The 10,656-nt window shown below is 35.4% G+C and overlaps 1 protein-coding gene across 1 annotated transcript; it reads right to left on the bottom strand.

Moving 5' to 3' along the window:
- Nucleotides 1-579: 579 nt before the first annotated feature.
- On the bottom strand, nucleotides 580-7,416 carry LOC141349040 (protein-glucosylgalactosylhydroxylysine glucosidase-like). The gene is made up of 14 exons (XM_073868936.1): nucleotides 7,315-7,416; nucleotides 5,880-6,138; nucleotides 5,587-5,797; nucleotides 5,045-5,480; nucleotides 4,829-4,948; nucleotides 4,211-4,342; nucleotides 4,021-4,132; nucleotides 3,725-3,797; nucleotides 2,534-2,670; nucleotides 2,268-2,401; nucleotides 1,724-1,819; nucleotides 1,539-1,636; nucleotides 1,134-1,354; nucleotides 580-889 (listed from the first exon to the last, which is right to left on the bottom strand). The coding sequence occupies exons 2-14, from the start codon at nucleotides 6,124-6,126 to the stop codon at nucleotides 813-815; spliced, it is 2,094 nt and encodes a 697-aa protein (XP_073725037.1). The 5' UTR covers nucleotides 6,127-6,138; nucleotides 7,315-7,416; the 3' UTR covers nucleotides 580-812.
- Between the last annotated feature and the right edge of the window lie 3,240 nt (nucleotides 7,417-10,656).

Consider the following 10,656-nt stretch of genomic DNA (forward strand, 5'->3'; position numbering starts at 1 on the left):
TGAAACATAAGAAATACAATAATTATTTATTATTAATGATGTATTATAATAAATGTATTTGTGATTATATAGTACACAAAATGTAGGATTTGAATTTTAGAGAATTAGTACAACAATAAAAATATATATTAAACAAAGTTTCATTCAGGTCTTTATGAAGCATAAAAAATCAAATAATTATTTATTATTAATGATTGATTATAATAAATGTATTTGGCATTATACAGTACACAAAATGTTGGATTTGAATTTAAAAGAATTAGTACATTACTGCCCTACAAAGGCAAAAGGCAGTAACTTCGTTTTTGGTCAAAAATTACTTATTGATATTTTTGAGACATTCACGACCCCCTTTATTATTTGCATTAGTATCTTGAGTCAATTTTATGTTTTTTCGAGAAAATAAAAATAAAGAACAAATTAACTGACAACTGAAACCCACTATAACTCTAAATTTTAAAGTCATTTTTCTCAGTTTCACACTCTAGCGAGTTAAGGTCTTTTGCCTTTGTAGGGCAGATCAGTACAGATGTATATATTAAACAAAGTTTCATTTAAGTCTTGATAAAGCATTTAAAAAAAATCAAATAATTATTTATTATTTTTTATAATGCATGTATTTTGCATTATTACAGTACACAAAATGTAGGATATAAATGAATGAGCATTATTACAAAAATATTTATAAAGATATAAATCATACAATGTTTCATTTAAGTCTTGAAAAAAATATCTTTCCTACTTAATAAGAAAACAAAGTAGACAAACTAAGAACACACAGAGGAGTCTCAGCTGGTTTGAGGTGAAGATCATCAAAGAGGCCAGCAGTAAGATCCGGAATTCTGCTTACGGATCTGGCCAGGTTGCCGTAGAAACGTCACCGACTGTCCTGTTGACGACCAATGAAAATATTACTGATCATAGGTTCCTGAACCGTGTATTGTTATAACCAACAAAAATTTTAGAGATGTTTTCCAGTTAAAAATCACTCTTAAAATGCTAGGATGTTTTAAGTGATGTCCAGGTCAATGCTACACAGTTGCTAAGGTGTTCTGGGTTGTTGCTAGGGGGCTGTTTAATGGCACAAGTCAAACAAGTCCACCACATATGAGTCTCAGGTTATTGTTTATTACCTGGATTCAATGGGATTGTGGTTCCTGTATTCAGTACAACTTCAAGAGCATCCGGTTCCTTACTTCCAGAACCCTCTGCAGGCTTCCTCACTGTCACACTCACTTCTGTACTCTTAACCAACCAATCCATCTTGTTGCCAAGGTAACTTACACCTTTCACACTGAGTGCATCGACTTCTTTTGGTAGCAATGGAGCGAAGGCAAGGCTCTCTCTTTGCACTCTAATGGATAAAAAAGACCTGAAATCCTATTCAGAAATGACTCTAGCTGTACTAAATAAAGATTACATGTGATCAACCTCCAAATAAGTGCACACTGCTTGAACACCGTATCCGACAATGCAATGTGCATTTAGTAATTAGTGAGCTAGAATTAAATTTATAACACAGCCTATGAGAGAATCACCTGAAACCAGTATAGCCAAAGAGCACTACTTGAAGAAAGCCACCCATACCAGTGAGAAAGTTTACACAACCAGATCCATCGGATGTCTCACTCCATACCTACAAAAAGAGAGATACCGTTAAATCTGCATACTATGTAAAGCATGCATACGGCAAAGAACAAGTAGTGTGTGCAGTGTGAGGTACCTGAAATGGTTTCTGGATATTTTTGAAGCATTTCTCCAGAAGCTCTTGCGCTTTTTGCGTCTCACCAAGTTCAAGCCAACCAACCGCAAACATACCCTACACAAAACACACACAAAATCCATGATAAATACAAACTGTACACACTCAGATATACACTTAAACACTTCTGCAAAACAATTATACGTTTGATCTTCCAAAATTGTAGAAAGTAAATGTTATAGGCCAGTGGTTCTTAAACTGGGGGCCGAGGCCCCTAGGGGGGCCGCGAGATGGTGCCAGGGGGGGCCCAGTTTTATGACATTTTATAAAATACATTCATTTATCATGAATTCTGTGTAATTAAACCTAAAAAAAAATAAGGCAACTAACCAACAGCACTACTTTGTATAACTTAATATGTTTTGTTTAATGAAAAAATGTTACATTTTAGAACAGTTTTTTGTCATACATTTTCTTTGGGGGGCCGCGAAGGAACGCACTGTACACAAGGGGGGCCTCATGTGGAAAAAGTTTGAGAACCATTGGTATAGGCTACTATGTGTACCCAGGTCATGGCTGGTCCAAGTGGATCTGTGACAGCTTCATATGTTTCCAGATCATTCTGTCTGACTTCTGGGGTCATAGACATGCCAAGAGGATATCCCAGCAACACTGTGTCTGCCTGTTTGACTTTAGTTCCTGTGAAATAGAAAATAATTCAGTAAAATCTACTTTTATTCAGCGCCACCACACTTATAGGTTATATTTAAAACTGGTACTTATTTAGAAAAACAAATCTACGATTTGAGGGTTGATGAGAGCATCACTTACCTTGTGTGTATCCATCAAACTCTGGATGATATTTCAGTTCCGGGTCAAAGGGGATTTTGATTTTATCAGCGATGTCCTGCCATTCAGGAGGAGAGGGGTGTGATAAAATGCTGGCCAACTCCACGGCAAACCGAAGACTTTAGAAAGAGAGAGAGAGAAAATGTATCATAATAATATACAATTTATATGCATTTGCTATGGTGTTTTGTTAGGGCATTGCCTTGTTTATTAGTCAAAAGCACACTACTCTTGTATCATATTTTGGTCTTTAGATAGCGGTTGGTTAGGAGAACCTATCAGTATGATTTAGCCACCAAATTTTTTATACTTAAGATTAGAGATTTAAATCATTAACTTATAATTATGTAGAGACGGTTTCATTGGACACACACGCGTTGTCGTGGTTGCACCCCTGAACCAAAGTGACCTTTCAGTCTGTATCTATTTATCGGTCTGGCTAGTGGCTAAACTGATCTTTGAAACAAATACCTCGTCGAAAATAAAATGTTTTGTTTAGCTAAAGATGAAAAGAGACGACGAACATGATCACAGCTGTGCGGCGAGTATTGGCAGCCTAAAACCTAAAAAAAAACAAGCGAAGGGATGGCTAACGATTAATCGCGATTAATCTATAGCAGAATAAAAGTTTTTTCACATCATATATGTGTGTGAACAGTGTATAATAACTTTGTATAGATAAATGCACACACATGCATGTATATATTTAAGAAATGTTTATATGTGTATACATTTGTATTTTTATATTTTCTTAAAATTATACATGCATGTGTGCATATTTATACATACATAATTATTATACACAGTTCACACACACACATATAGGATGTAAACAAAAACTCACGAAACTCACGAGATTCGTGATTAATCGCTTGCCATCTCTACAACCCAGGAACTTAATTTTGGAAACCATTACCTGCAAGCCTGTGAAAAAATAGGTCAATTAATTTTTGCTCACACCTATAAAGTGGCAATTTTAACATTTTATAATAAATTATCTATATGATATTTTGAGATAGAACTTCACATACGTACTCACCAAATGTTTATTTGACGTCTTAAAAAAGTCTTATGAAATGTCCCTTTTCATTTTACACAGTAACGTTAACTCAGTGTAATAGTTGACCTTCTATAAGCAATAGTAATAGTGATGCTTGCCACACAAACACGCACCTGCATTGGGCGACAGCATTTGTGAACACCGAGTTGTCAACATTAGTGTAGTACTCATCAGGAGGTATCACTCCTTATGGACAAACAATACAGAAACAAAATGTCAGTTTGTATATATACTAAGAATAGAAAATAAAACATTTAGTAGATACTTTTATCCAAAGCGACTTAAAATAATGAGGAAAACAATAACGAAATGACTCTATAGGAGGCAATTAAATGAGAAGTGCTATACAAGTTACAAAGTTTCAAAAATTGCTAAACGAAAGTGATATGCCTGATGTCACTTTTCGTACCTTTGATATGGTACTCCTGCTTGGTAGGGTCCCACGTAACCCTGGAGACCCAGTAGTCAGCCACGCCCCACACCACCTCGCTGCCCCGCCCTTCCTTGAACATCTCAATGTCCTACATGAAGAACAAACAAAGATGTTCGGATGTGTTCCTGTGCTGGTATGAGCAATTGTGTGCTTGCAATATCTGTACCTGTGTGAGATAAAAGTATTGCTTGAAAGCCAGAACCACGTCTCCATTGATGTGGATTTCTTGCTGTACTATGAGGTCATCTGGACAAACGTCACGGCCCGTTACTGCACCCTCCCATGGAAACTTCAACCCCTGAGGAAAGAGAAGTGTTTAACTTCGACCAAAAATGTGTAGTAGCACTCATAAAATAGTGCTGGGCAAAGATTAATCGCGATTAATCGCATACAAAATAAAAGTGATTATTGGTATAATATATGAGTGTGTGCTGTGTCTAATTATTATGTATAAATATATACACACACATTCATGTATGTATTTAAGAAACATTTACATGTTTGTATATATTTATTTATATTTTTATATAATCTATATTAAATGTAAATTTTAAAAAATGATATATAAATAAAACAATTCTGAAATGAATATATAAATGTGTGTGTGGTTAAATATACATAATAATTAGACACAGTACACGCACATATATTATGCAAAAAATCACTTGTATTTTGTATGCGATTAATCGCGATTAATCTTTGCCCAGCACTAAATATAAGTCATTAGTGCATACTGTCAGCCTATAGAAGGCTGCCTGCAAGAACGACCAACCACCGACTGTACCTTGTACCCCATCTGTTTGGCGTTAGCACGAGCACCCTCTACTGTCCCAACACGGTATTCCAATACATCCTTGGCCAGTTTAGGATAAAACAGCATGATACCAGGGTACATCCACATGTCCTATTGGAAAGCCATAGGGTCATATATATATATATATATATATATATTTATTTATTTATATACAGAATGATGACCCTGATGCCCTTTGTGACACACCTGGTCCCAAAACACATGTCCAAGGTAATCTTCATCTTTGCCCCCATTTGACAAACCCCCAGGACTGACTCCCCCAAACGGCCTGGGTGCTTCATTAAAAGATGGAAATGCACTGAGAAGATAAAACATGCAGCCAATCAGAGCGCGGTTCAGGGCTTCTGGTCCCACCACCTCTATGCTGCTTCCTGTCCACAGCTCCGCCCAACTCCTCAGATGGGAGGGGCTTAAGTCACCGGAAGCAATGAGCTCCAAACCGGTATCGTAATATGACTGGGCACTCTCGCTGTTTCCGGCAACAGCAACCAGGAAAACCCAGCTGGAGTGGCTTTGGTCGGGCAGGAGTGTTACAGAAGTTGTGATGGGCGTCCAGATCAGGTGCACAAACGGACGGATTGCTCCAGGAACCTCTGAAGAGATGGTCTGTCCAAAAATATGCCTGAAAAAGCATTGCATGCGTAAAAGCCTTTTCGCTTATGTTTAGGGTTAGGAGGATGGCCTACAACAGTGATATCAAAAAAACATTAGCAGGAAGTAAAATGTACCTCCCTCCCTTGTAGTCAGGTGCTTTTTGAAAAGTGATGTCATCACTCTGAGGGTTGAAAGAACTGTCTAAGTGAACTTTGATTGGTTCAGCAGTGGTCTCCAGACGCTGAAGGTGAACCTCCATGATTAGGAGGTTTGAATGCTGCCTGTGAGCGTACAAAACCTGAGAAGCTTCAACACGAGGAGTGACTACAGTGTGAGAGAATACACCTGGTTTAAAGAAAGAGATACATTACAGAGTGAATATGTCATGAGTTTAATGCTTGTTTATAGGAAAGACTTTAGGTCTAACCTGCACGCATGTCTAACTTGTACGTATGACGTCCCGCTTCCTCCGGCTTTATTTGTACAGCCAGTGGACATGGAATGTCGGCACGGTGACAGGCCCCGCCCTCTCCATTATAAACCCCGCACATATGCATAATTTTATCAAATACTCTCCATCCCAGTAGTCCATTAGTGAGTGGTGGCATGAAGCGGGGGTCAGAGGGCAGCGTCTCAGAGCTGAAGATGTATGGGTCAACGGGGTCAGAGGTCATTTTTGATGATATCTGCAAAAATTAAAGCATACTAAAGCATGTGTAAACATGAGACACTTTAGACTAAACGAATGTACAGTGTATACAACATACAAGAAGTCGTTTTGTTGTCATGCGATGATGAAGCTATGAAACAGGAAGTCATGATGAAGAACCCTGCGGTCACTCATGATCGTGTGTCAGGGTCAGTAGCCTCTTAAAATAACACATCATTTGACCTTTTATGACATTATACGGTCAAATTGTAAATAATGAAAACTACATTGTGATATTTAAGATTTCCAATTAAAGAAAATAAAAATAGCCTACTTAAAACATCTTTTTCAAAATATTTTACAATAATGATAATTTAAAAAAATTATTTAGGGCTGTCAAAAGATTAATCGCGATTAATCGCATCCAAAATAAAAGTTTGTGTTTACATAACATATGTGTGTGTACTGTGTATTATTATTATTTATATCTAAAAACACACCCAATCATGTATATATTTAAGAAATTTTTTTTATATTTAAATATAAAATATTTATATTATTATATAATATAAATTATGTAAATGTATAAACAGTACTTAAAGACAATTAAAAAAAAAATATATATATATATACATGAATGTGTGTGTATTTATATATACATAATATTTACACACAGTACACACACATATGTTATGTAAACACAAACTTTTATTTTGGATGCGATTAATCGCGATTAATCTTTTGACAGCCCTAAATCATATTAAAGTTTTTAAACATATAAAACCAACAACCTTTTCACAAATCTTTTTCTTAATAAGTTAGAAGTTATCAAATGCAAATAAATAGATGTCTATAAAATTAATTATAATTTAAATATATAGATTAGCTTTATTAATGTCACATTGATTAAAAACCTAAAATATTCCTTAAATATTATTTTGCAAAATATGCACAATAATATTAAAAACCTTTTTTTGTGGTAATGTAGACAATTGTTTTTGAGAGATTTACTGCGTTTACTCTTCCAGCAGATCTTATGAAAACTGCGTATAACAGAACTTTGTAACGTTGTCTATTATTAACTAAAACAAAGTAAACCATTACCAGCTTTACCAATGCAGACAGAAAGTAGATCTCAAACTTTCACTCACTTTAAAAGCTACACATTTAAGAAAAAGCTGTTTTAGGTCACGATAAAAGTGGCAATACTTACTGTTGTATCAAATACTCCTCATGTGTTGTGAACTAATCAAATGTTGCCGCTGGGCAGAAAACAAACAACTTAAAATGGGCGGGACTTAGCGAACCGGACGTTGTTTCAGATACGCGAAAAGTCCAAAAAAAAATAAGTATTATATTTTAATCATATATGATATGTATTTATTGTGATGGCTGTTACAAATCTCAAAGTGCTATTTAGTTGTAAATAATTTTCAAGACCGCTGCCGAAAACCACGTAGAGAGTGTGGTCACGTGGCACGTTTACCTGTTACTTTTTTCCGCGCTGAACACATTGGCCTTTTCTCAATCCGAAGGCTGCATCCTCCGGAGGTCGCATATGCAGGCTGCATAAGTCTTCAAGTCTGGTTTATTTACGTTTTTTTAGCATTACATTCGCAAGTCATAAGCATATTACAACAATTTACGATTAATTTAGAATATTAGTCAACTTTATAAGTGTTAATATTCTGAAATGAAGCAGTCTTGGTGACGTATGCAGCCTGCAAATGAGACCTCCGGAGGCTGCAGCCTTCGGATTAAGAAATGGTCATTATTGTCGAGTAGCCTACGATGAGTAGCCTACTTCACCACGTTTTTCACTGAAGCTTTAGAAATGTTACAGACAAAAGGAAAAACATGTTAAGTAATTCATACATGTTAAATAGTTAAACACCGCTTTATAATAAATACCTAAATAAATGCTTCTGTTTATAAGAGGCTTACGTATAATTTTGTTTAAGAGGATATTTCATGATAAATTAATTTTAAAATGCAAAATTAATCCAATTTACTTTACATTTAATTAACATTTTTCTGGTATTGGTTTTTATTTGCCATAATACAATAGTACAATAGGAAACATTCCAATTAAAACAAAGTATGCAATTATTGCACAATTATCAAGCCAACGTTAATTTAATAGTAAATTAATAAAAAAATTAAAAGGAGAAAAGGGTTTCATTTCAATTTTCATATTTGCTTGTAATCTTATAAGTTTGATCTTTTTTAATATTTTTAATTGTATTATTTTATTTTATAATTCGTAAGCATAATACAATAATTCTTAAGCTCATTTTTAAAATGAAGGAAATTTGGTTTGGAGTCAGACCATTTCATTTCATGAATATAAAAATTCCCCAGTTAAATCAACATTTGAATAAGATATGCTTTCTTTATCAAGCGTTTAATCATTAAAGTATATTAATATGTCCAATGCAGTTAGCTGTAAAACAATATTAAAGTTTTTCATAATAAATTGTTTTGATTCAACCCAAAACATCTTTGTATGTATGCAATGGAAAATGGTTTCCTTTCACCTTGACAAAAACAACTTGAGTAATTGATATTTAATTTAAACCTGTTCAACTGGTTATATCCTATTATTTTAAAAGAAACTTATTTTATTTTATTAAATTTGTCCACTGTTCCCCAAGCTGAGTCCATGCCGCTAGAGCTTGTTTATGGAAATTAGCGAGCCTAACTGGTATTTTTTCAATTAAATAATTACATTTCAACAAAAATGCAAGGTCACCCATTTGTTTATACAAATTGTTTGGAAACAAATTCCAACTAATTTACTCTGGTATTATGTTAACTACAGATGCAATACCAACAAATATCTCTTTACAAACCGATCTGCACGGATTTGCTCCTAAAGAGCTCATATCATGAATTCATTATTGTCCTCCTCAGTCACAGTGTTTACCTCGTTTACAATGCCAATTCAAATTTTTGGTACCAAACAACTCTAATTTAATCAATTTTTTTTTCAGTCTAGATAGTGAACCTTATTGTGTGAAAAGAAAATACTGCTTAAAAAGAAAAGCAACAGATCTACATAGAGCAGCCTACATGAGAGATAAGGCTTAACTGGCTTGCAAAATCAGCTTAACACATCAACTAAAGTGGTTTAAGATCTCACAATACCATACATTTAAACCAGAGCTCTTCAACCTTTTTCAGGCCAAGGACCCCTTAATGGATAGAGAGACGACAACTTATGAGGTTATGTTAAAAAATAATATTTGGCATGCTACATTTTATCATGGTAACGTTATGCTCTTTATTTTAACTTTTAATTTTATTATTAACCCATTAATGCCAAAAAATTGCATTTAAACATTATTTGGAGGACCCCCAGTAATACAAACACAGACCCCCAAGGGTCCCCGGACCCCCTGTTGAAGACCCATGATGTAAATCCTACAGACAGTGCTTGTGTTTTTAAAGATACATAGAGTCTATCATTTTTTTATATTTTTGAAGCTCAGTGGTATAGCATTGCATTAGCATCGCAAAAGTATGTGGGTTCGAACCCAGCGATCATGCATAGTGATTAACATGTATAGCCTCACTGTATAAAACCTAAAAGTTAACTCAACTCAAACCAATTAAGTAAACAGGTTGCATTAGTTTTAAAACACATACATTTGAGTACTGTGAACACAAACAAATTGAGTCGTTTGCAGTTATTCACTTAAATTTAAGTTCACACTACTTAAATATAAGTGCATATTGCACATGACTCAAGTTCACAGTACTTAAATTTATGCATTTTAAAACTTAAATGGTATAACGCAACTGGTTTACTTAAATGGTTTGAGTTAAGTTAACTGTTAGGTTTTACAGTGTTGTGATGCGCTGCAAGTTGCTTTGGATAAAGAAAATGTAAATGTAATATAAAATTCCCAAAATTTCTTTGTATTGTCTTAATGTTATACTAGGCCTTCAATTCCTACAAATCAAATCCAGTCTTTACACAACTCAGCCACTAGATAGCACTAAACCCTGTTGCGATTCTCTTGGCAGCGTGCCGAGGTTTGGGGTTCCAGACCCTGGGAAAAGAGCGGCTTTACCCTTATAAGGCCGCAATCCATCCGCTTCTCTTTTCCCCAGACTTTTTCCTCTCCGCCCTCCCTTCCTCTCTCTCTCTCTCTCTCCGTCTCAGGCCTGAGGGATATTTACAGCAGAACTGGCTCGGCGTACCTTATTAGGAGCGGTGCTTGTTGTCAGTGTATATGTGGATGAGACGGACAGATCCCAGGATGGGGGTTGGCATTTGTATCTCATGGGGTCATTCAGTTTTTACAGAAGGTAACAAGAGTCTGATCTCTGTTGCATGTGTAGGAATCTCCCAAGGGATCCTACAGAACGGACGTGAACTTTTCTCACCCACGTTTTCTCCAATTTCTGACAATCTAAACAAGGTGTCAGTCTACGTCACCATACAGTATAAATTAGTTTGCCAAAGTCCAGGTTTACTGTAACTTCCTCTCCGGCTGTGTGGGAATGTTGGATCCATTATTACAGCTGTTCTTCGGTTGTTGTCGTTTCG

Source organism: Misgurnus anguillicaudatus, chromosome 6 (genome assembly GCF_027580225.2).
Source record: "Misgurnus anguillicaudatus chromosome 6, ASM2758022v2, whole genome shotgun sequence".
Classification (NCBI taxonomy): Eukaryota; Metazoa; Chordata; class Actinopteri; order Cypriniformes; family Cobitidae; genus Misgurnus; species Misgurnus anguillicaudatus.